Below are 27,311 nucleotides of genomic sequence, written 5' to 3' on the forward strand. Positions count from 1 at the left end.
TATGTGGGAAGTGAGAGTGAGAGAGAATAGGAAACACTTTCTAGAAATTTTTCATGGAGAGGAATAATTCCCTATATTTTTAAATCCTGTTGGCAAAGATCCTCCAGGGAGGGGATACTTAATACAGGAAGAAGGTGAGATCAGGTGTTCAGATGGGATCTAGAATACAGGTGGAGGGAAAAAAGACCTATGATGCTTTTCCCATTGTGGCAGAAATAAGATCGGAGGCTTGGAGCTCTGTAGCCACAAACAACATCTAGCAGCTCTGCCTTACTTCCTATTCAACTGGATGCCGATGCAGGTTGAACTGTGTCCCTGAAAAGATATGTTGAAGTCCTAACCCTTGGTATCTGTGAATGTGATCTTACTTGGAAACAGGATCTCAGCAGATGTAATTAAGATGAGGTTATACTGCATTAGAGTGAGCCTTAAATCCAATCACTGTATCCTTAAAAAGAGAGATTTGGAGAACCAGAGATACACATAGTGAGAAGATAGCCATAGAGGCAGAGGTTAGAGTTACATTGCTACAACCAAGGAATGCCAAGTGTTGCTGGCAACCATCAGTAGCCAGGAGAGGAAAGGAAGGATTTTTCCCAAGAGCCTTTAGAGAGAGCATGGACCAACCAACACCATGAGTTTGGACTTTTAGCCTCTAGAACTATAAAAGAGTAAGTTTCTATCGTTTTAATTTTTATTTATTTATTTAGCCAGCAAGCCAGAGAGGGTCAGAGAGAGAGAGAGGGAGAATCCCAAGCAGGCACTATATTGTCAGCACAGAGCCCAACACCGGGCTGAAACCCACAAACAGTGAGATCATGACCTGAGCTGAAATCAAGAGTCGGCCTCTTACCAGACTGAGCTTGTTGTCAACAAGCTTCTATTTTTTTAAATCTCCCAGTTTGAGGTGCCTTGTAACAGTAGCTGTAGGAAACGAATACAGATGGCCAAAATCAGGCATTCCCTAGACCAGTACCTAGAGATTATGGCTGTACCACCAAAAATTTAGCATCAGAGGCAACTATCTCAAAGGCACCATCAACTCAGGGCAGCCGCTACTAGAAAGAACAAAAAAAGAAATCTTCCTTAGGTCCAAGGAAGACAACAGATTAGACAAACATGCATCTTTTCTCATCACACCATATGGTACCCGCTTCTGTTCTAACAGTGATCAAGCTCACACCCACAATCAGAGATGATTTTAGATCTACAGATATTACAATGACCTGCAGTCAACAGGCCCAAGTAGGAAGGCCTTTACTGAAGATGCATCTGCCTCTATTCTGCTCCTGTCTAGCACTGTCCTTTTAAAACTGGATCGGTGAGAATGCCTTGAATGTGTCTCAACCTGCACCAAATATTAAATGATACAGAGAGACCAAAGAAATGACCCTTGTCTTTAAGTGGTGACAATTTAATGTTGACACAAGTGACTTATATGCATGAAATACCAAGAGAATATTACAAATCAGAATGTAATGAGGTGCTAAATTGAATAAGGCAGACTATAAGACTGTGAGGCAATTCTGACTCTGGCTCATGTTGGGTAGAGTTGGTTGGGAAAGCTTTGGGAACAAGATGGGGCCTATACTGAGATGGATGCTGGCTTAGTAATGAGGAAGCATGGTAATTACATTACCTTCTCTGTCTCATGACATCTTAAGCCTGAGATTTTTAGTAGGGCTGGGGGCAGGGTTGGGATAAAGAGCTAAAGTCCTAACAACTTCACAGGGCTCCCTAATCAACAGAAGCAAGGAGAGTTGAATCTACACATATGCTAAAAATGCTCCAGTGCCTAACCATTCAAGTTCACAACACCTAGCACTGCCTCAAACACACAGCCCCTGATCAATACATATTTGTTGAATGACAATGTGTCTGAGAATATTAAACAGCTACCATTTGGAGTTCTGACATTGAATTAAGTGTTCTGCATGCCCCATCTTTTGTACTTGCTTTTGACTTTTTTTTCTTTTCATTAAAATTTAGGAAAAAACTCAGTTTAAATAATCAAATATTTATACAATGCTTGGTTCAAAAATAGCAATCATTTTCCATCACTGCCAATTTTTTCTCTCCCAGAGGCAACTATATTTACCTTTTTTTTAATACAAAGGAGACACTGATCTTGGCTTTTCCCTCTACCTGCCCAATACATAGTATCTTTTCCATCTCCCCATCTTTCTTTTAGACTGTTATTCAATGTTGACACTATTATGCCCATGTAAATGCTATTCAGAGCTAAACCATGTAGTAAATGATGACTTTTTAATTTCTTGATTTTTTCCCTGGTATTGTCTTTTTAAAGTTTACTTTAGGGGTGTCTGAGTGGCTTAGTCCATTAAGCATTCAACTCTTGATTTAGGCTCAGGTTATGATCTCACGGTTTGTGAGTTCAAGCTCCACATCAGGCTCTGTGCTAGCAGCTGGGAGCCTGCTTGGGATTCTCTCTCCCTCTCTCTCTCTGCCTCTCCCCACCCCTGTTCTCTCTTTCTCTCTCAAAATAAACAAACAAACATTAAAAAATAAGATTTACTTTAATTTATATACAAATGTCACTGAAGAGACTGATTCCTGTGGGCCAAGTTCCTGTTGTATTACTGGAACCATTCTGTGCCACAGTTTTCCTTTCTGTAAAACAGGGATAATAGTAATACACAGTGTAGTGGTGTCAATGTTCTCCACAAAACACTACAAAACATGCTGTGGTCAAAGTTGAGTTTATTAAATCACTGCAAGGAAGTATGTGGAGCCATGGAGCTTCAGTAGAAGGGGACTATAAGGGACTGTAGTAGGTGATATTAGAGAAGGCTCAAGGAAACAGGTTCACTCTGCATTTGGTGCTGTCAGAGAGAGAGGGCGTGATTCCATGATCAGACATTTCAATGTATTGTATTTATAGGAAGGGCTGCCAAGAAGAGGCTAATGTGATAACTGGTAAAGAAAGAACAGTCACTCATTTCAGCTCGGAGAGAGAAATGGTTTGAATATTTATGTTTGGGATAGTAACCTTGTTTCTGTCTGTGTTTAAGCAATATTATAAAGTGGTGTTATTTTGATTTCATCCTACCCACAGAATGGCCGTGGTGAGTTTTGGTGTACTCTAGGGTTGTTTCTACTAAAGGAGAGACCACCATGACCAAGCTGGGGATGCCAGGCTAGCTCCCAATAGCATCCTCTGCCTAGATGTTGGCATCACACTGGTTCCTAGCACCAAGTGCCACTTTTATCTTTCTCACTAGTGAGGATTAAATGAGATGCCATTTATATACCAAAAACATTAGCAAAATGGTTATCATAGAACAAGCCCTTAAAATGTATGTTATAATGCACTAAAAGCACAGGAAACACAAGAAAAAAGTAGGGAAGATGGACATAAAAATTAAAAATCTTCTCCTATCCAAGGACACTCAACAGAGTGAAAAGGCAACTTGCAGAACAGGAGAAAATGTTTGTAAGTCGTGCTTCTAATAAGTGACTGATATTTAGAGTACATAAAGAACTCCAATTCAACAATAACAAACATCTTATTAAAAAGTAGGCAAAGGACTGAAGTACATATTTCTCCAAAGATAACACACAAATAGCCAGTAAGTACCTGAAAAGATGCTTATGATCACTAATCATTAGAAAAATGCAAACCAAAACCACAATGATCTATCACCTCACACTCATCAGAATGGCTATTATAATAAAAAGGGGAAACAGAAAATAAGCATTAGTAAGGACAGAAACTAGAACCCATGTGCACTGTTAGAGAAAATGTAAAATGGTATAGCCACTATGGAAAATAGTATGGCAAGTTCTCACAAAATTAAACACAGAATTACTGTGTGATTCAGTGATTCCCCTTCCGGGTGATACACCCAAAAGAAGCCAAAGCAGGTACTGGGACAAGTATTTGCACACCCATGTTCATAGCAGCATTATTCACAATAGCCAAAAGGTGGTAACAACCCAAGTGTCCATTGACCAATGCATGAAGAAACAAAGTGTGGCATAGAGATACAAAAGAATATTGTTCAGTCTTAACAAGGTAGAAAGTTCTGACATATGCTACAATATGGATGAACCTTGAAAACACTGTACTGAGTGAAATAAGCTGGTTACATAAGGACACATATTGTGTGATTCCACTTCTAGGAGGTACCTATAGTGGTCCAACTTATAGAGACAAAATAATTTGGTGGTTGCAGGGGGTGGCGTGGGGAGGGGAGGTAGGGTTTTATGAGTCCAAAGTTTCTGTTAGGGAAGATTAAGATGTTTGGAGATGGATGGTAGGGATGGTTACAACAGTGTAAATGCATTTAATGTCATAGAACTGTACCCTTAAAAATGGTAAAAATGGAGGGCACCTGGGCAGCTGACTCGGTTGAGCTTCCATTTTCGGCTCAGGTCATGATCTTGCAGTTTGTGAGTTCAAGACCCACAATGGGCTCACTGCTGTCAACCTGTCAGCACAGAGCCTGCTTCAGATCCTCTGACCCCCTCTATACGTTCCTCCCCTGCTTATGCTCTCCAAAATAAATAAATATTTTTAAAATGGTAGAAATGGAAGATTTCCAGTCATATATATGACTACAATAAGTGTTAGCTAAACTAAAAAATAGTATCAAATCTGACCGCTGCTCCAACTGCCTAATTCTCCTTTTAAGATATTTAATGCAAAAAAAATGCCATTTAATATTCATTACAACTGTAAAAGTTTTCTTACTTTTACCACTCTCTTACAGGTAAAAAAAAAAAAAAAAAAGAAAGGAACCCTAGATTATGTTGTTCAAGATTACTGTGTTAGAAAGTGGCTGAGCTATAATTTGAATCCAAGTAGGACGACCTCAAAGTCCAACTCTTAAGAATATGGTTAGGGAGAGAGGCAAACCATGAGAGACTCTTGAGTGCTGAGAACAAACTGAGGACTCATGGGTGTGGGGGGGCGAGGGGGGAGATGGGCATGGAGGAGGGCACTTGTGGGGATGAGCACTGGGTGTTATATGGAAACCAACTTGACAAACTATTTGTAAAAAAAAAAAAATTAAATAAATAAAAAATAAAGTGTACAATGTGGAAAAAAAAAAGAATATGGTTACTGTGTATTATTTTTGGGAGAAGTCAAAAGATTTAGCAGGGTTAGGAGTTTAACTTCTGTTGAAACTGCCCATTGGTACATGAAATCTATCTTTTCATTCAACAGAGAATTGAGATATATCCCTAATAAGGGATTGGGGCCACACTTTAAAATGGCTGTTGAATGGTATGCAGGAAGCTACTTAAGATTAAATGCAGTTTTTAAGGGACTTTGGGAGAAGCTGAAGTTCTGGATAAAAGCTGTTAGGACAGGAAACTGTTAAGATGTGGCATATAGCTCCTATTCTGTGGGCTTGCCCAGGACCTCTGTGTATGTACCAAGGAGCAGGGACAGAGATGGAGAGGAAGAATGTACACAACGTGTATCGACCTTGGGAATTTTGTCAATAGCAAGATTATTTGCTGAGGAGGAACAGCTCTGTGCCATATGTCACTTCTATGCTGTGCATCTCCAAAGGAATTACCTGTCCATCTTGCCTGTGTGCTCATTTGCACCACGGTACAGAAAAGCTGTTCCAACCCTAGCTGGGCTGGAAACTGCCGGACCTTCAATCAAAGAGTGTATCTGTGTTTCAAGAAGGCACATGAGAAAAGAAAAGCTCTGATCTCTGTTGCTGTACTCCTGGGCCAGTTACCAGAGTTAGGAAGGAGTCTTGAGAACCATCGTTTCCCAATTCTCAGGGTGGAAACACTGTTTCAGAGGCCAGTGTGAATCTCTAGGAGCCCAGGTCAGTGCTCGAGGCACTATACTTTTTCCACTTGCTGCTGGGATTGCTTTTAACATTTTCAGCTAAGTGTAACAGGGCCCCAGATCACATTTCTCATCTTCTGCAAGAAAACTGCACGGAGCTGCTTTGCATGACAGTAGGTCTATTCTGTCAGTGGCCTAGACGGTGGAGTGAAATCCAAGCTATCCAGGAGGAGGGATTGGGGGGCCTATAAATGGGACAGCCTGGTCAAGCTGGGCACAAGAAACTTACAAAAAGAATGTCAGAGCAAGAATGGAAGCTTAGAGACCTTTTGGGCCAAAGGACAACCTTAAAGGTAGGGAAGCAGAAGCACAGGATAATTGAATGAGTTGTCAAAGATCAAGCTGTAAATCAGAGACAGAGCAGAGAACACCTGAGTTCTCCAACTTCCACATCAGAGCTGCTCCATTAAGTCCATGATTCCTAAACTTATCAGACCAGAAGAACACTTGAAGGGAGCCATAAAGTCACAGTTCCTAAACCCCTCTGAAATTTACTAAACCAAAGTCTAGGGGAAGAGTGTGGGGATATGTGTGCTTTTCAAGCAGAGAAGTTGAAAAGTACTGTGATGCTGTCTTCATTTTTTCAGCCTTTAAAAAAACTGTAACCCATGCTCCTTAATATATTGTTTTCATTGCATTCTGTGTATCTCATTGAGCTACACAAGTATTTTAACATTTAAGAGAGGGGTGAGGAAAAAAGTATCCAAAATTAGGAAAGTTGGATTTGAAATCCAGGTTATGCATTTCCCAGCTTTGTGATTTGGGCAAGTTATTTAACTTCTCTGTGCCTCAGTTGTCTCATCAATAAAATGGGTACAATGGCAAACCTTACTGCCTTGGTATGTGGTGGGGGGGGGGGCGTCACATAACAGTAAATGAAGAAAGGTATATAAAGTGCTTTGTCTAACAGGTAACATGAGGGGAGAAAAAGCTCTCAGGATGAGGGCCAAACCCCGTGTGGCTCTGTACTTGGGGCAAGAGCAGTGGCTGTCTCTGCAACCTCTACAGCCTCGAGAGACAGCACCCTGGACTTGGCTGCACTGTCCAGCGGGTTGGGAACTCCTCTGGAGGAGAAGCAGCCAGGGCCAACCACTGCCTGGGCCCGAGGAAGGGGTTATAGGAAGCTCTGAATATCTGGCTCAGACAGGCAGGTTGAACTGGGAAGAATTTGGAACCAAGTAGCTCATGCACAAAACAATTCACTGTGATAAAGGGAATGACACTGGGACTTGATTTCCAGATCCTAAGATCACAAGTGAGAAAGGGAATCTCTCCCAGACAGGTGTAGCCTCTGCAGTCAGGAGTTCTACCCAGAGCATCCACCCAGTTCTAAAGTGCCTAAAAACAGCCAAAACATGACACAAAATAGGTCTACTAAATATACTTTATAAAATAAGTATATTCCCCCATGTGGAGACATTCTGGTCTATCCTCCTTCCCCTTTATTACCTATTTTTCCATTCTATGTGATAAAAATAAGTCAATTAATAAAATGAAGGGAGTTACTAAAGACATTAATTAATTAATTAATTTAATAAGTATTGAGCATCTGCTATGAATCGGAGATCAGAAACCCTGTGGTGGAGGTCTCTGCATGATGGAGTGAAGTGGAGGAGAGAGCAGAGCCTACAAAGGACAGAAGATGAAGTTAAAATGCAGGACATTAGGAGAGGGGGTGAAGCACCTCACACTGTACAATGACTTTTAAGAAAGGAGTCAGTGTTTTCAGCACAGTACAATCATCAATGTGCATAGTAACTGCTGTGAGCTCTTCAGAAAATCCAAAACTAAATTAAATTACACTGAGCATAGCTGCTTAAGAGGACAAGACTATTTATAGTGTGTTAGAGGAAAAAAAAAATCACCCGAACCTAAACCTTAATAAGGGGGAAGAAGTTTCATGAGCTTAAGAAAAATTCTGGGGGCCCCCTTTTGGCTTGACCCAAATCCAGCCCACGGATGATGGGTGGGCCATCTTGGAATGGTGTGCTTTCATTTTCATCAGAAGACAGAGTTCTAACATATCTCTGGCTATTCATACAAATTTGTAACACAGAACACCTGTTTTTATAGGTCTGACTATAATCTCAGAGTCAGTTAATTCCCAGAAAAATTTAGTTATTAGCAATGATATTTAAGGTCTCTTGTTTCTTGGAATACAGTATACATAGCCCTTTAGGAAAACTAAGGTTTATCTATGGATCAAGTTTTATCCCTGGGCTGTGCAATGTTTGGACATGTGTAGAATTGTCTTTTAACTGCAAGTGTTTTCTATGGCTTATGTGGGGGATGTTTACAAGAAATTTTGACAGGAGATTCTTTAGCATATGTATTATGGCATGGTACTGAGAATTCAGTCATCTGGGATGCACACATTATCTTTTTTAAGAGAAATTTCTTTCTGGCCTCTCTATGAGGATACACAGAATTTCCCTGAAGCAGTTGATTTGTTTTCATCTCATAGATGTTATGCATCTTGTCCTAAATGTGTTTCACTTTTTGCTTTGGTTTCTAGGAAGCTTAGAATCAAGTTTTCTGCCTATCTTAAATAATGGAACAGGACTTTACTTATAAGCCTGTACATGTTTCCCACCCAACTCCCCATACATTTTTTTCCTTCACCCTTACTGTGTCATCTAATTATAGTTTTCCAGTTAAAAAAAATGTTGTAAGCTATCAAACCTTATGGAAGAGATGTAAGAAAATAAATAAATAGATGGTTGAATGAGGGAAGGCCTGGATGGCTGAATAAATGAATGGAGTTGCTTTCTACATTGGATCTTAGCCAAAAGGCGAGAAGCAATGGAGTTCTTGCTTTTTGATATCATAATAAGTATGATAATCATTAAGTTAGGTAAGCAACTGAATTCTTGGACCACTCATGGAAACCTGAAGCTGGCTGATTCTGATGTACTATTTTAGTTTATAATTAACCAAGACATTGCTTTTTTAAAAAGGGCTTGGGGCACCTTTAATGCACAAATGGAGACTCTCCAACTGAGACCTCTCCTTTGCCACGTAGGACCAAGTGAAAGGGTCCTGGCAGAGGCTTCCTTTTTACATTCCTTCTGTATAGTTTGATGTTACTAATGAGGGTTCCAAACCCTTTATTTAGACTTAAAAAGACCCCAAAACGCAACCTTTTATGAGAGGGGAGGTGAGCCAAGGTTTTTAGATTATAATGTGTCTGCACGTATATTTTCTGCCTTGTATGCTGATAGCAAACTGCAAATCCTATTCTGATTTGGAGTGTTGTCTTATTCTTCCATCCACAGGAGCCTCCATTATTCTGCTGCTGGGATCCAGATTTTTTTCCAGATGAGTTATTTCATAGCATTTGAAATTATGCTTCTGCATACAAGAAACATCTCTGGAGCTAACCCGCCCTGGCAGAAGGTCAGAACACAGGATGAGCCACTTGCCAGAGCTCAGCTACCTGGAAGAAAATGCTTGAAGGGAAAGGAAAACACCACTCTTCAAAGCATCTCACTAGCCACACCTGGGTATCTGCTCGATTGGCATAGATTGAGGGTTAGAGCAATTTGGCTCCGGAGGTGCTGAGGTTTTAGTACTGTCCACTAAAAAATGCACTACAGTCATAGAAAATAATGACAGTCAAGTCATAAAGGTGAAGTTTTGTTGTTGCTTTGAGGATGTCTTCATGTTGTCAAAAACATTTTAGTTGTATAGTTTATGTCTGGGTTGTCTCTTCTTAGAACAGAGGCTCTTTGGGCAGGAAATGTGCACAGTGACTCCCCTAATGATGGGCTTCACTAATGTCAAGTATTAATAGCAACAATAAGAGGACAAATAAATTTTTTTACTGTCATGTATGGGCTGAATATGTTGGAAGAGGTTTTATTTCACCTAAGAGACAAAGATCAAATTGGTATCAAATCTTCAGAATACAAGGTCACTGACAAGAAACCAGCTTAAAAAAATTCTGTGTAATTAACCAGCTAAATGTAACACAACCAATCACCTAGTCATTTTGTTTGTGCCCAGACACCTACAGAAAATCCAACCCCTTTCATCAAATTTAATTCAGAACACTCAGGCACAGCTCTGTACTTTGCATCTTCTATGTCAAACTCTATTTTCAATCCTTTATGTCAAATCTAAATTCATGACAACTGCATTCAGCTCTTGATAGAATCCCCCAATCACCCTAGACCCCAAATCCATTCCACAAGATACCCACACACCTAAGAGCACACATATTTGTACTTGATTTGCACTCACTTAGCTAAGCCAGAGTCAAGAATTTTGAATGACTGACTGTTGGCCAGAACTTTAACAAGTTTTCATATAAGTAGCTGCTGAAAACAAGGGTATTGCACGATTGGGTCTTCACCCCTAAGGTGAAGAAATCGTATCCATACAGCTCTTGTTTGGGATGAAAATGGACCCTCAAATGTTCTGCAGTATTTTCCCCTGCTACCGAAGCTTAAATTGCTATCAATCTTAAGTGAGCCGAACAAATTGATGTGAGTGATGAAAAATGGTTAAGTTTGACTCCAAACACACAGAACTGTTGTGTCCACCAAAATGAGGTCTTGATTAGGCAGAAAGCCAACAAAAATACCCTATCAACAACTTATAATCTGATACAATGTCAAAAAGAAAAAGAAATCACTCAGTGTTATCACCGAGAAAACATTCTGGATGGCCCTGAGATACAAACTGACCTCTCTTATGGAAATCATCTTTGCCTGGCTATCCATACATGCATAAAAGGATATAGTTTTTAAAAGCTCATTTTCTCCCTAATAATTGTCTGTTTTTAAAAAGCTATCAGCAGGTGCACCTCATTTCAAAAGCCTCTTGTCCTTCATAATACAATATTCATCACGATTACATAGTATGAAATAAAAAGCAGCAAAACATAAGCGAGGATAGTTCAATTAAATGCAACATAATCTCTACAGCAAAAAATGGTTCTGTAGCTAAAATCAGGTTCCGATGAAAGGAAAAAGGGAATATATTTCCACATATTTTTAATTATATAGAATTTCCTCAAACATGATTTTTCATAATATATTCCATTAAGTTAACATCACATTTGAAGAAAGAGCATTTTCCGATTTCATTTTAAGCCTGATTTTGAGCAATTACAGTGTCATTGTTCCGCGGTAGAAAGGTTGAATTCATTTACTGTGTGGTTATGCTAGTTATGATTGATGTCTCTTCTCCAAATGATAAACCAATCACCCCAATGATGTAATGTCATTTTAAGAGTGCCATAATCACATTTCTCTCAAACTAGAAGCTCTGATGAGTTCTAATAAAGATTTATGGTAGATTAAAGGCCTTCATAATATCAACAATGGATTGCTCATTTGATGAGAGATTTGATTAGGTAATTTTTTTGAAAAAGAATACAAAGAGTTTACTAAATATATCAGGCCTGGCTTTGAAGAAGGGCATGGGCCATCATAGGGAGCAGTTCATCATTCTATCTTCAGAATGAATCATCTTCAGTGTATTTGGGAGGTCGTCTCTAATGCAGGGGTTGAGGCCCGTGGTGGCACATTCTCGTGGATGAAGCCAAAACACAACCTCACCAAGGTACACTCTTGCCATGGAAAGCTCCTTACTGCTTTTGATAGAATATGTTAATTAACACCACAAGTGGCAAATTGAGAGGATAACTCCAAAGCTTTTGGGTCAGGAGCAATTTATTTCTGCAAATGTCTCTCCTTGGGCCATTGGGTACTTAACCCTAGATGTTGCCCACTCTTAAGTTTGTATGTTTTATAAACATTTCACCAACAAGATACCAAAATAAGGCATGATTATCGCTGACCTCAGGGCAATTCTTCCTAAGATCCAGAGACTGGGAACTGCAGTAGTAGCTACAAAATCCTCAAAGGTGGCACAGAACCTTGTGACCACTATGTCTGCTCTGTGCACGTGAAAATCACAAGGAGGACAACTAGAGCCTTAGAGGCAATATTTGTCATGGTACCATGCTATCAGTTTGTTAAAATCAAGTGAAGTGGCACATGCTGAGGGCTATAGGAGAGGTCACCCCCTGAACACTTTAGACTTGGCAAGGCATTCAGTATTCATGTCAAGGGAATGCATTTTAATCACAAAATCATCTAAACAAGCAAGCAAAAAAGTCAGAAGCAAACCATCAAAAAGCAAGAGATCTGAAATGCACACAAATTGGGCACGTGAGGGTGTCCAGGGTCACTCAGCTATGACCAGAATGGTAGTAATACAAAATTCAATATTCCATTGTCTCTCTGCACTTCACCTTTGAGACCTGAGTGCTCTCATGTGCAGCAGTGGGCAAATTCCTCTCACTGAAGGAGGCCCAAGCCCTGATAAGATAAGCAAAACCTCTTCAGTAACTGCGACCTTCAATAAATGTATCCTGGAACTGCAATGCCACAAAGCGACAAGCATATTTCACCTGACGCTGCCCACATCACCTTTCCCAGCCCTTGAGTCAGAGTTGTCATTTTGTCAGAGACATGAGAATATCACACAGACAACACTGCACATTCAGACACCACAGTTTCCTTACCACTGCTGGAGGCTTGCTGGGGCCCTGAGCATGCTCTGAGCAGGTATGAATTGGGGGAGAACTCCTCATCAGGGTTGGTGTCCATGATTTGATGGGAGGTGTTGCTGTCTAGCAATGGCATCTGGCAGCTAACTGGTGGAGGATTATGGGAGCTAGGCAGCTGAGCAGATGGGAGGAGGCTAGACGAGGATGTAGGTGGGATGGGACGACCTGGGAAAGAGGACAGAGGGGTCAAAGGTCAGCAATGAGTGTCATGAGAGCATCCAGAGAAAGTTACATCGAAACCACCTCACAATATAAATATCAAGAAGGGAAAGAAAGGAAAGAAAGAAAGAAACTCTCCAAATATATTTTTTTGAGTGGTTTGATGTTTCTCCAAGTGTCCAAATTCATTCTGTAGGTAGCTACATATTTCACAAAATGGGCATGAGTGAAAATAGCCATCTATAGGGCCGAAATGCAATCAGTCAGGAAAACATCCACTTCTTTCTATCTTCCCTGTTATAGCCCTACTATAATTCCCTATAATCTCTCAATGGACTGTCTTCTTTACTGGTTTCCCTGCTTCCTCTCTTGCCATACCCCCATACATCCATCTACTCCCTACCGTACACATCTCTTCTCTACAGATGCCAGAATAATATATTTATTTTTGAGAGAGAGAGTGAGAGAGCGAGCATGAGTGAAGGATGGAGAGAGATAGAAGGGGACATTGGATCTCAAGTGGGCTCTGTGCTGACAGCAGAGAGCCTGATGCGTGGCTCGAACTCACAAATCGTGAGATCATGATCTGAGCCGAAGTCAGATGCCCAATTGACTGAGCCACCCAGGTGACCCCAGAGTAGTATTTTCAAGACAGAAATCAGGTCTCATCACTCTCCTGCTTGGAACCCTTCAATGGCTTTCCACTACATGTTGAAAGAAAATAAAACTCCTTGTGATGACCTACATATTTTGTCTCCTCTAGCACAAGCTGCTCCTTCCACCTTACCTCTAATAGTGGCCTCTACTTGACCCCTTATTCTCCAGCCAATGTGGCCATTTTTACTTCTGTTACTTGAGCATGCCATATCATTCTGTTTTCTGAGCCTTTACATTTCTTGTTCCCCTGTGTGGAAATATTCTTCCCACCTGCCACCTCACTGATATTCACAAGCCTGCTCCTTCTCCTGAAACTTTTCCTGTTTGCCTTCTTGAAAGTCGCTCACCCATGCACTTTATCCTCTTAGCCTGTTTAAATTTCTTCATAGCCCTTGTTACTATCTGAAGGTGGACATCTCCCTACATTATTCACCCCTGTACCCTCAATAATTTTCTAAGGAATAGTACCTGCGGAATGAATGAGCAACCAAATTGTTTCAGGGTAGTGGTAGAAAGGGCCACACATTTGCATCCTAAAGAATTGGCCAATGCCCCCACTCTCTCCTCCACCACCACTGTTTTGTTCTGCATACCATGGGGGAATTCCTACAAAGCATGGCCTACTCCAGGCAGGAGGAATAACAGCCAGCCCACCAGGTGGTGGGCAGTAACTTGGAGCTTCTGGAGGGTCAAAAATTTCTCCTACCACACAGAAGCCTGCTGCAACCTCTCTTTCACATGGCAGGGAGCTCCTGGCAGCCAAATTGCTGAGTGAAGATAATTGTTGTGTGTACTTTCACCTGATTCACCCTTACATGTTGGGGTCCTTGCAATTGTTTGCATGATGGTTTGCTCATTTAGGAAGCTCAAAAAAAAATTAGCCAAGACTAGCAGCCCACAGGATATACCCTAGAGCTGGAGGTGTGGAAAGAAGGGTAGGGTGCTGAGAAAGCAAACCCAAGAAATCAGGTTAGATTTCAACTCAGGCAAGAAGTGTCTGAGTCAGAAGAAATGTGTTTTCCTGCTTTTAGCTGTACTACATATGTGAATATGTTTTCAGCACCTCAAATGGATGCCATTTTTTGTTTCCACATTTACAATTGTATTTCTTGATCTATTCCTCAGGGCTTTAAATTTTATTGATAGACCAGTTTGGTTCAGTAAAATTTATGTGACTCTTATGTATATTCAATATTGAGAATATAAAAATAAGACAGGAGAGCCTGGGTAGCTCAGTCAGTTAGGTGTCCAATTCTTGATTTTGGCTCATGTCATGATCTCACAATTCATGAGATCAAGACCTCCATAGGGCTGTATGCTGACAGTGAGGAGCCTACTTAGGATTCTCTCTCTTTCCCTCTCTCTGCCCACCCTCTGCTTGTCTGCTTGTGCAAACATGCTCTCTCTCTCTCTCTCACTCACAATAAATAAATAAACATAAAAAATAAGACATCATTCTTACCCTCAGAGAGGTCACAGCCTAGTGGGGAAGGCAGACAGGTAAGTACATCAATTCGGTACCACATGATAAAGAGGAGGCATGTAATGACATGGTGTTGTGGAGGTGAAGGAAAGGGACACTTGGTACAGCCTGGCCAGGGAGATGTCAGGGTGGAAAGTGTAAAAAGAATTCCTGGGAAAGTTGATGCCTGAACAACCTTTAATTTTTTTTTATGTTTTATTTATTTCTGAGAGAGAGAGTGAGAGAGAGAGAGAGAGAGCAAGCGAGCGAGCATGCGAGCGCACGAGCAGAGGAGGGTCAGAGAGAGAGGGAGACACAGAATCTGAAGCAGGCTCTAGGCTCTGATCTAGCTGTCAGCACAGAGCCTGATGCGGGGCTCAAACCCATGAACTGTGAGTACACCCCCTGAGCCGAAGTTGGACGCTTAACTGACTGAGCCCCCCTGGCGCCCCAACAATCTTTGAAACAAGAAGAAATGGACCTCTGGGGAGAAGAAACATGACAAACAGTAGCACGTAGCCTCCAAGCCACTAACCTGTTACCCTTTTTGAGAGGTGGTATTTGCAGAAAGAAACAGGGAATAAGAGACTCTTATAGCTCAAATGTTAGGGGCTCCTGTCTAGTAACACAATTAACAAATCATCATCCTTGAAACGGAACAATGGATAAGTGGAGTTTGATTTGAAAAAATCAATTTATATGTAACAATTTGGAAGCCCTGTAAGGCATGATGTTCTTACCAGAGTCTCTAGCAAAGCTGGCATGAACACATCAGAGTTTCATCAGAACTGGGACTAACATTCAATCAATACTTCTCCCATAGTTCTCCCACTACTAACTAACTATCATTAGTAGTATTTTAACTGCCAATGTTTTTGTACAATGACTATCTGCCACTCACTGTGTCAGCCACTTTAAATATAGCATCTCATATATTTCTCAAAATAATCCTATGAGGTTAGAATTATTATAATCCCCATTTTGTAAGTGAGGAAACTGAGACACAAAGCAGCAAAACTGCATATTTAGCAAGGGACAGGAACCAGGAGTCCAACTCAGGTTTGTGTGTTCCCAAATCCACCATCTAATCACTCTGTATCATGTTTTCCCTAACAGCATGATGATGGAGAAGGAGAAAAGAAGATGATGATGATGACCTACAAGGAGGGAGGAGGGTTGATTTACAACTCATGTTTCCTGTTTCCCATCTCCTAGTCCCAAGGCACTCTCAAGATTTCAAGTAAGAAATGTTTCTTTGAATAAATGGTTATTTATAGCAGCTATCATCTGGCAGAGTTCAAAGCTTTTCTTGTAATTTTGTTATGAAGTTCAAAGTGGTTCCTTCACAGCAGTGTTACCCTGTGCCTTCTTCAAGGCTCCTGAATGTGGAGGTGTCCTGACCAGGGCACTGTTAAGTCAGTGTTGATGTCCACTTAGAAGTGAGGCTCTGGTAAGAACAGATTTTAACTAACAATCAATAGGCTTTAATGTTTGTATTATTGAGGCATATCTGGAAATGTATGTTGAAGAACAAGAATGGCTGGAAGCCAATTTTTAAATTCCTTTGAGTGACTGAGGTGGAACTGAAGTTCAAGTGCAATTTTCCAGGCTCCTGATATGATAGTTGCTGTGAAATCACTCTTTACATGAACTTTTTGAAACGTTGTTCAGCATGAATTCATTTCATTCATATAGTACAGACAGAACTGCTTTTTAATTTAAACAAATACAGACAATGGAAGAGCAGTCATACCACAATGAAAGTGCTGGGGTTATGAAATACACATCATGGAACTGTCTGATTCCTGTTATTTCCCTGCCTCCTTTAAATCCATACTTTGGTAACTCCTTAAGCTGCTTGACGGTACCTACCATTACTTGGGAAATTTCTCAGTCCCTAGATCTGCCCCCATTCAAATTGTATGCTGTTCTCTGTTTGCTATGTCATTTGCTAATTTTGTTCACTTATGCTACATTTTTCCCCCGACTATTCCAACTGACAGAGACCATCTGTACAGACACAAACAGGTTCCAAAGTACAGGGGGAAAAGTTGGAACTTATACAGGCTCACTTTATAGACCACGATTTCTTACTAAAATACCTTGTGTGGGATGGGCATGTAACCAGGGGGTATGTACTTACCTGGTTCCTACTTTCTGAACTACAGAAGCTCTCTGACCCCCAAACTATTTCTTAAGTTTCATTTTGAATGTGTAGAGCATCCCCAGCAAATAGAGGGAAACTGGGTTTAATTAATCTGTTAAAACAGCAAGAGGAAACATGCAAAGGCAGCAATATGTCATTCATTAAACTCATATGGTCTTGTGTATGTGTGGGTGTGTATGTGTGTGCCTTTTCCAAGATCCCCATGTAAATCAAAGTCTAACTAATTATCTGTGTGATTGGGTTCCCCACAACCTTTAAAATGGAGACTAATTTAGATTTTACTAATTTATCTTTTTCCAAATGAGTAAGATTTTGAGATAGTTTCAGCTCATGAAATTAAAAGACCTAGAGCTGGACAAAGCAGTTTCCTTGCTAACTAGGATAGATTAGTAGTTTTGGAATGCTGCTTTGAGAAGGATTCTGGGGTGCCCTGCATTCAGTGGGAAACAGCTCCATGATCAATTAGAAAAATCATGGACCAGGAGTAAAGGCAGAAGGTGCTAAGAGCTTATTTGCCAACCATGACCCAGGCCTTCATTCACCAACAGCTTCAGCCATACTTCATCCTGCACCATCTGTGTTTGAAGGAACATTGCTCTAATTCCCATCATCTCAATTACAGCATCCTTTTCCCTCCTTAACCTGATTTGGATCCAACTTTAGTTCTCCAAGAAAGGGCTAAAATCTCCTCTCCATCCCCAAAGCAGTAAATATTATCTGTGAAATCGCTGCTCTGCCCAAATGTTAATACATTCACTAATTTATGGTAGGGACCATGTTGCAGATAAATTCCCAAAATTCACTTAAAACAACTGGTTTCTTTGTCATTCAGGAGATTAATGGCAAGAAGATATTAAAATGTTCTGTGTAGACAATGCATAATTGATCTATGTAGTGATAGGTGTCAGAATATTTGGTGGAACAGAGAGACTGATCAGGAGACAGTAAAAAAGACAAAAAAAGAAACAAAAAATAATAAAAAACAAAACCCAATACCAGAAACAAGCAAACCCAAAATAACAATTTCAATGGCTATATTACCACTTAAAAAATGAGATCTTGCTTTGTGCTAAGAACTGAGCAGAGATTATATATGTGTCTTTCTTTTCAACACTCACAACTTTTCTATGAACAAAGTACTTTATCACCCCATTTACAGATTAAAAAAAAAGAAAAAAACAAAAAACAAAACCACAGGCTGGGATGGGCTAACTTTCCTATCATTGTTCTGGTAGCAAGCAGCAGAGACGGCTGGATTTTAATCAAGGCAATCTGATTCCAAAACTCAAGCCTTGAATGGTTCATTCTACTCTTTCTGCAGCAGACAAGAATAATTGCTTACAAATGAATGGGATGTGAACCCTAAACTCATCAGTACCCTTTTGGAATGTACCAATGAGGTCATCCTAGGGGAGGTAATTAACCACAGGCAGAATCAAGGCTTCACAGTGACCACTCCTATCAAATGATTTGTGAGGAGAGAAAGCAATTCACAAACCAGAAACTGGAAATCCTCCCTGGCTCCGTAAATTCAAGATTTTAATAAAAACATAGCTTTTGAGTTAAAGTTGAGTATTGCAAAATAACTGTGTTAACATAGACTAAACAGTTGGTTAGATAATTCAAACAACTATCCTAGTGACATTTCCTAGTATTTTCTGCTTATTCAGATATTTGACTTACTGTTTTCCTCCCCAAATGTTTGAGGTTTGTGAAGCCCTTATTTTTGATGGGGTTAAAGAGAGAGGTACCTATTTGTGTAAATAGAAATAATTTCAGTATCTGAGACATTGCCTTCCTTTTGGTTGTAATTAATCAATTTTTTAGAAATATGGGCCTACTTGCTTTCAAGTTCCATAAGAACATTTTTCAGAAATGCATCGAGTTTTGGAGTTCTGCCTAGTTCTGCACATGAGGTTTGCAGAAGGCTGTGTGGTGGGACATTCTTCAAGGTATGATGGGCTCCAGTGATGCACTGGGGCATGGTAGCCATGGTGACTGTCACAAAAGGCACAAACAAGATACCCTGAAAATTTAGCTGCACTCCCTTCCCCCAGTTGAAGGGACGTGGCTGAAGTCACCACACATCTGCTCAGCCTATATTATGCACTAAGTATCAGGCTCACAGATTTTATTTATGCTCCTTCCATAATTATTACAACACTGTCTAGAGATACACTTTAGGGTCAGAAGCAAGATGGCCACTCAGGTGTATGAATTGCCACAGCTACAATGAGTTATTCCTAAGCCTGGAGTTGACAATTTATTTCTATTCTCAATTTCCACCATGACGCAAATGAAACCTTGTACTCCACTGGATGCGATCTTTTGCAAACATTTGTTTCTGCCTTCATACATGAAGTATTTCTGTGTACTATGTGACCCATTTCTAACTTCTTGGCCTGTTCGTTGCTTCTGCCCTCCAAAGCCCAAGTGAGGAAGAGAGAGGCACAGACTTTGGAGCCAAGATGACTGAGTTCTGCTACTTTCTGTGTGAGTCTGAGCGACTTACTTCACTTCTCTGGGCCTGATGATAAGAACACTGACTTCACACATTGTTGTGAAGACTGGAGAGAATATATATAAGGTCTCTAGAATTGTGTTTGACACATGGTAGGTACAAGGGCCTAAAGGGAGCTAATGAACTTGCAGCTTATTGTTTACATTTTGTTCAGAAACAACTGCTATGTGCGCATACGTAGGGAGGCTCTGGGAGATGCCGAGGCTGGAAGAGCCATCTTACCACTCAAGGTGGGAGGCTGCCTGAGAATGAAGTCAACAGGCAGAGATGTGCTAAGAAGGGACAGGCATTCCTGATTGCATCTTAGAGTACCTGAAATCAGCCGTGCCTGAATCAACATTGCCACCAAACTTTTCAATATATGAACTAATTTATTCTCTACTCTACCTTCATTTTTTGTTGTTTTGTTCTTTAAGCCAGCTTGAGTTGATTTCTGTCACTTAGAACCAAACACATCCTGCCTAAAACTTATCATCAAGTCCAAGTGAGAAAATGACTTGGCCAATGTCACAAAGTTATTTAGTAAAACTGAAAATAGATCCCAGATTTTCTGTCCCCAGTATTATAAGAATTTCATGTTCTGTAAGCTGACTCACTCCCTTTTAAATCACAAGAAATCAAACATGTGGGGTCCCAGAGAAACCACTTATGGTGGAAAGTATCTAGATTTATAAGAATATTGTGGATACTAAAGAGAAGAGGAGGGATATCGGCAGCTGTCTACCTGTTACCCATCAAGCATGCACAGTAGCAGTTGTTTGTCCTCAGCATTGGAGAGAAACTCAGATTACCTTCTGGTGCTGGGCCTTAAATACAGCACACTGACCTTGGGGTGGGGTGAGAGGCATTCAATTTCTTATCTATATTTTTAATTTTTAAAAAAGAACAGAGATAGTAGTGTTGATTATAATTGTAGAATGCAATGACCACAATGAATATAGCATTTTAAATTAAAATACAGACATATATACATTTATATTTTATACTGGTATCAAATTTTATATATTCCCTGCAGCAGCCTGCTTATATTTAGTGCTAATGTTAGGTTGGAGCCGTCATTCTTAACAAGGGACAATTTTGCTCCCCAAGGGACATTTGGCAATGTCGAGAGATATTTTGATTGTCACAATTTGTTGAGGTGGGGGGAGGATGTTCCTGGCCTATAGTGGGTAGAGACCAGAGATATTGCTAAATATCTTACAATGCAGAGACTAGTCTTCCACAACAAAGAATTCCCAGGCTCAAATGTCAGCAGTTCTGAGGTTGAGAAACCCTGGGTCAGCAGGAGTGATGGCTTTAGATTACTATGCTTCATGTTACATGGTCAATATTTAAGCTCCTTTTTTCAAATGATAAGAATTGGACAAATATTAGAAGTGAAATATTTGATTCATCCAGAATCAGACCACTCCCCACCCCCACAAGAAAAGTTCAAGTGAATAAACTTACAGTGCCATTGAGACATTTATGTTAGAAAGCTGGAGAATTTCCTCAAGCTGAGTCTGAGTTGTCGCTGAGGGAAATTACAGCATGCCTTTCTCTTGAGCTAGGAGACCTGTTTGTCATGAGAGAGTTGGGCTGTCTTCATAGAGGTAAGAGATTCAGGGGAGAATGTTCCAACTCAGTTGTAGCTTATTGAACCTCACCTGAGAAATTTTCATGATAACCCCTCATGTTTTCTCAATGAGGTGATATCAGCCTAACTTGTTCCATAACACCTTATTTAGTGTTTTTATTTTTACAGAAGACCCAATTGCCCTCCTCACTCACACTTCAGTGAATTCACTAAAGCCCAGCTAAGCATTTCTTGGAAACAAAGTGTTTTTAGATGGCCCTGATAAAACTATCCTGATTTCCCACAAGCTATTATACATAATTTATTGGAAAAGCGGCAGGCTGTTGGACTTGCCCCAGTGACAGGGCCTCTTTCATGAGGCATGAACGGTCTTCACAGTTTGGGGCTTTATGCATTTGGGTGTTGTTACTACATCTAACAACTTGTATGTTTATATGTCACATCTTCCTAGAAGCACTGCACTTTGGAAAGTGTCAAATATAGATCAGGCTATAGATGGAAGGTAGATTTTATTTTTGAACTAATATGATTTCTATACTTTCCTAATGCCAGCCCTTTCATATTCATAACACCTGGTGAAACACAGTGATTCTGTGACGCTTCACCTTTTGAGGACACAAATCCACTTTACCTGCGGTGACAGAATCCTCAAATACCTTCTGAACAGAAATCTCAGTCATGTGACACATGTGCCCAGCTCCTTTAAGATGAAATGGCATTGTTATTTTGGTGATATGTAGATGTCTAGATCAGCGCTGTCCAGTCGAACTTTCTGTGATGAGGGGTATGTTCTATGTCTACAATGTTTAACACATGTGGCTATTGACCCCTTGTAATGTAGCTAGTTCAACTGAGGAAGTGAGTTTCTAATGAATTTAAGTTTATATAGCCATAGCCATATATGGCCAGTGGCCACATTGGACAGTATATTCTAGATTATGACTCTAGCTTTCCAGTTATTAGTATCCCCCACTACTACGTTTCTGCCCTCTATACAAGAGCCAACATATTTCTGATTGTACAAATTTGTTCACATCATGCTTCTTTCAATTCTCCCAGGAGTAGTCATAGCTTACAAGATAAGGCCGCAACTCTTGCATGGTAATAATCCTTTGCCAGATCTTCCCATTCCCTATACTCTAACCACATCGAAACTACTATACTACTGAATGCCTATCTTTCTCTCCTCCAATCCCTCTCAGTGCACAGTAGGTATTCCCTTCTCACTGGCAGTCTCAACTTCCTTCTGAACAACTCCTTAAAGACTCAAGTATAATCTTTTTTATCACCCTGCTCAGAAGTATCCAGCACAAACTTCTATTGATGTATAATTGACCCTTAAATAATGTGGGGGTTAGGTGTGTGGATAACCCATGCGGTGAAAAATCTACATGTAACATTTGACTTAACTACTTGTAAAAATTAATAGCCCACTGTTGGCCAGAAGCCTCAACAATAGCATAGTCAATTTACACATACTTTGTACTTATACCTATTATAGACTGTATTCTTACAATAAAGGAAGCTAGAGAAAAGGAAATGTTAAGAAAATCATAAGAGAAAGTACATTTACATTACTGAACTGTATTTCCTGAAAACCATCTGCACATAAGTGGAACTGCACTGTTCAAATCCATGTTGTTGAAGGGTCAACTGTACTTGTGATATGCTAGCCTATTTGTCTAAATGTCTGGCTTGTTCATGAGACTGTGAGTAACTGGGGAGGGACTGTGGATTATACACCCTTATAATACATCACCTAGACTAGAGCTTGTATGCAATAAAATAACAGTGTGATTGGTTGATTACAACAGTTCACTCCACAAATATTTATTAAATGTATATCATATGCATACAGTATTGACTTTACTGCTAGCTGCTGTGATTGTTGGTCTTGGGTATTAGCTGCCTCTCCATGTGTAAGTACTTTATTGGATAGAAGGGATTCTGATTTTAAGCATATGTTTTCTACTTTCAAACAAGTAGCTAGAATATTAGTTTATTACTTTGGTTGATGCTCAAATAAATACCTAGAGGTCTGTGACAAGCCTGGAGAAAAAAAAGTGTTAAGATTTATTAAGAGACAATATGTCAGTCTCCAAGGTGGCACCTTTCTAGAGAATTCTCCAGGGTGGTGGCATGATCATGTTTTTTGGATCAGTTACTGAGCTTAGAAACTTAACACCGTGGAAGATGTGATTCCACACTAACAATAAAAGTTTCCCACCCTAGGAACTTTTGGGGAACTCTGACCCAACATTACCTAAGAACATGAGATCAAAGTTATGGAGTTGTCTGTGAGCTGAATAACATGCAGAAGGTATGTTGGATGAACCTATGTTACACTCTCAAAAGAGCTTAGTTGGGGAGAAAACTGCTGGAGAAAGATTTAAAGAAACTGCACGTTCCTGCTAAAACTTAATTTTCAAGGGGCCTTGAAAAACCTCCCCCATGACAGGTGAAATCTAGCTTACTTGTAGGTTCAGTTTCTGGGTTCGTGGTATATGGAAATAATATCTAATCACTAATAGTCATTCAACTCTTTGTGTGCTAGGCATTACTTTCAATTCCTTTACATATATTATTATATTTAATCTTCTAGCAACCCTTAGGGATAGGTAATATTAACTTCACTTTAAAGATGGTAGGGGACAGTTTGGTTGGGAGGAAGAATTGGAGTCCAGGCATTCTGGATCTAGAGGTCATAGCACACTGTACAGGAAATGACAATGGAATTTAATTAACCTTTGTCATGATGAAGTACCAATCACTGATGACAATATGGTTGGCATTGGAACCAGAATAAAGTTCAAATCTTGGCAGAGTCTAGTTACCAACTCTGGGTAACTTCAGATAAGTCACTTAACTTCTCTAAGCTCCAGTGTTTGATAAGCAGAATGTGTATAAAATATATGTCACAGAATAGTGTAAATATTAAGACATTATATAAATGTTTTGAAGTAAATGGTAGGTATTACCATCATCTATTAGAAGGGTATGAGGTAGTTCTTCTAGTCTCCCTCAAGGACATTTTGAAAATTAAATAATAACACATATGGAAGTACATTGCAAATGGTGAAGTGCTCTGAAAATGGTAATTGTTTTCTTTTTCATTATTGGAAGCTTTCTTTTTCAAAGGCTTTGTCTGCAGATAGCAAATGGTTCTCAACCTTAAGTCTATGTTTTGCTATGTGCCTTAGAGACAATGAAGATAAAACATGGGCTCTAGGCAGCAGATGCTGGACTATTTCATCTCTCTGCTGCCTACACTCACATTACCCTATCTATTTCTCATTGATTGGTCCTTGATAAGTTGCTAAAGATGAGATATATTAGGATCTAACCACCCATAACCAACAGAAAGGCTGAAAAAAGGCCATCATATATATACATATATGTATATATGTATACATATATATACATATATGTATATATGTATACATATATATACATACATCATATATATATATGTATATATGCTTTGAAATGGGAATGGAACACGTAAACTAGACTGGTACTAGGTCTAGTCTTTTAGGCCGTGGATGTCCTATATATTAGCTCATTCTTTCTTGGAACATCATTTGAAAGTCATTGCCTTGTACCTAAAAAATCCCCATTAGCTGTATAGTTGGAGTATGGGATTTAGGAGACCAGGGACCCTTATTGTGGCTACTAGATGCTATCTAGTGGTATGACTTAGAGCAAACTTCTTACCCTTACCAGGTCTCAGTTAACATATGCAATGTTACTGCACTATCACAATAAAACCCCTAGTACTTTTAAGAAATGTGATCATCTAGTTTCACATCTTTCCCTCTGTATGGAAGGTATTCCCTTCTCACTGACAACCTTAATTTCTTCTGAATACCTCCTTAAAGGTGTCCACCCACTGGTACCCAATACATACTTTTACTGTTGTACTTGTAATATGTTAGCCACATCAAACCCACACTGAATCTGTATTCCAGTGAAAGAGGATAGTATTCACTAAAAGTTTTTGAGCATTCACAAGCTGTAGGCAGTATGCTTAGCACATTTCTTGGTTTGTAATTTATGTAATCCTTCCAACAATACTGGAAGGTACTATTCTTATCCCCATTTTACAGATGAGAAAACTGAGATTCATAGAGGTCAAGGGATTTGACCGAAGTCACATAGCAAATAAACAAAGCCAAGATACAAATTCAGATCTCTACAGTTAAACAACACAGGGTTATTGCAACATTAGAGATATCAAGAGAGAAGGGTGGACAATTCCAGCAAGAATAAACTGGGAAGGCAGATTAGAAGAGACAGCAGTGTGGGTGTGACAAAATAATCTGTAGGGAGCTCTCCTTTAGCATTAAAAGTCTACAATTTCAAAATACCATTCTGCCTGGATAGCAAGTATGGATATCAATAATCAGGTCAAAAACACAGATGAGGTTGTATCCTAGCAGGAATTCACAACCTGACTCACACCTTCGATGTCTTCTCTAAGCCTGGCTTCCTTTTTTCATGAAGGTCAGAATGATTCTTCAAATTTTTCTCTTCAAGCCCCGCAAAGGCGGGTACTCTGTGGTAGTGTTCTCTGAAGTCTCATTTAGTACACCCTTCAGGGCAAACTATGCATTAATATAGACAGCTGGAGACATGGGGGAAAAAGGGGCCTTAGAGGGGCAAGAGGAAGCATTAAGGGAAAAAAGAATTAACTCTACCACCGGGGCATGATAATCATACCTACCAAGTAGACCAGCCTCTCAGCTACATAGCCTCAGGACTAGGTGCACAGTGACACATCTGGGTCTGAAATAGCACAGTGCTATGCTATGGTTGGAAAGATGTGGAAAGAGAGATGTTTCTGAGGGTTTTCATGATGCCTAAGAGCCTAGTGGCCAGTTAGATGACAAAGGTGTATTAGTTCAGTTCATGGAAGTTGTTTTGTGTGTGCACGTGTGCACATGCGTACACATACCCATTCTTAAATTGACTAGAGTCAGCAAAATTAATACACACCCACAGGGCCCTGTTGGCAAAGTCTCTATTTTCATAAATAATGCTTTTCTCGCCTTTTACAAGCCTGTTTGAAGACCTGCAGTGCATCCTGGCTACAATTCAAAGCCCATCTAATGAAAGCACCTCCACTGTCAGCAATGTTAATGTCACTTTAAAGAGTGTGAAATGTTGCTAAATGTGTCAGGAAACAATTAGATAACATAAGAGGCATGTTTTCTCAGTGCACAGAGAAATATATTATGCAGGCGGGAGATAAACGCAAAGTTTTCTGAGCTCCAGCATATTCAGCACTCTCCCTCCCTCTCTCTTCTTAATCCAACAGAGAAATTGTTTGGCAAGAGTAAGCCCTGTTTCAAATACTTGGAGAAGGGAGAAAGGCCTGCTTTGCCTCTGACTGTTGTCGCTTGAGCCCTGTGCTATCAGGCTCAGTGAGATACAGTCTTCCACTCAAATTAAATGTGTGCCCTCCTAATTAGCATTATAAATATAGGTTTCTCTGAGCCAGGGTTGATAAAATTACAGTGTTGGGCTGGAAAGGAACCGGTAGCTCTCCCATGCCGACACAATGGCTTTAGCGTTTGCACAGTCAGAACAATGCCCCCAGAGTCTGCCCCCAACTTCAGAGGTCAGCCTGGGGGAGGAAGGTAAATGCCAAGCAGGCTGACATTAGGACAGCAGCAGGGCTGAGATTCAATCTGTTCTTTGTATGTGATGGTGTAAGGTTTGGCTCCTAAGCTCTGGAGAGAATGGTTCTGACTGCAAAGCCTCTTTGTAGAGTTTTGTCATCTCCACCACCTGTGGGATTCCAAATGAGAACTGGAAACCACAGGCAAGATCTGACTAAAATGGATTATCAGGAGTCTCCATCCAGAATCACTCTCCATGGTTCTGAAACATCACCATACACTAGGAACTTGTTTCTTTTCCCCCAACCCTAAGAAATGTATATCCAACTTCCTGGGGGGAAATTGCAATTAGGTGAGGGAATCTATGGGGAAGAAAGAAAAGAGAGTCAATAAAAAGAGACAAGGGCAGAGTTTCTGGAAAAGGCATAACCAACTGAGTGATTGTCAGGAGGTAAAAGAAGGAAATTATTTGTTTTGACACTATTTTCAAATAATCACAGTTGCCAGGAAAGAAATCATCACCGACCAGGGCTGAAATGTTGAAAGACTTAAGGTAAGTGAGTAAGTGAAGAGCTTGCATGTTAGGTGATGCAATGCAATTTGGGACAGGATCAAACAGGTGCCGGCAACCAGCGAACCCCAGCATGGTGAAAGTGATGTGACTGAAATTAACATATGCAAAAATTCTCAGACTTTTCGTATGAAAACTTGCCAGATGGTACAGAAGAAAGA

General features: G+C 40.1%; 1 protein-coding gene across 2 annotated transcripts in view; it reads right to left on the reverse strand.

Annotated features, from left to right (window-relative positions):
• The window catches only part of TENM2 (teneurin transmembrane protein 2), a 3,267,991-nt gene that overhangs the window by 371,559 nt on the left and 2,869,121 nt on the right, over positions 1-27,311 (reverse strand). Inside the window, exon 16 of one of the 2 annotated variants that reach the window (XM_077757352.1) lies at positions 12,372-12,581. The exons of the other annotated variant lie outside the window; for it this stretch is intronic. Within the exon in view, the coding sequence (XP_077613478.1) occupies positions 12,372-12,581 (210 nt within the window). The remainder of the gene's footprint in view (positions 1-12,371; positions 12,582-27,311) is intronic. 2 annotated transcript variants of the gene reach the window in all.

This window comes from Crocuta crocuta, unplaced genomic scaffold (assembly GCF_008692635.1).
Source record: "Crocuta crocuta isolate KB4526 unplaced genomic scaffold, BGI_CrCroc_1.0 scaffold131, whole genome shotgun sequence".
Classification (NCBI taxonomy): Eukaryota; Metazoa; Chordata; class Mammalia; order Carnivora; family Hyaenidae; genus Crocuta; species Crocuta crocuta.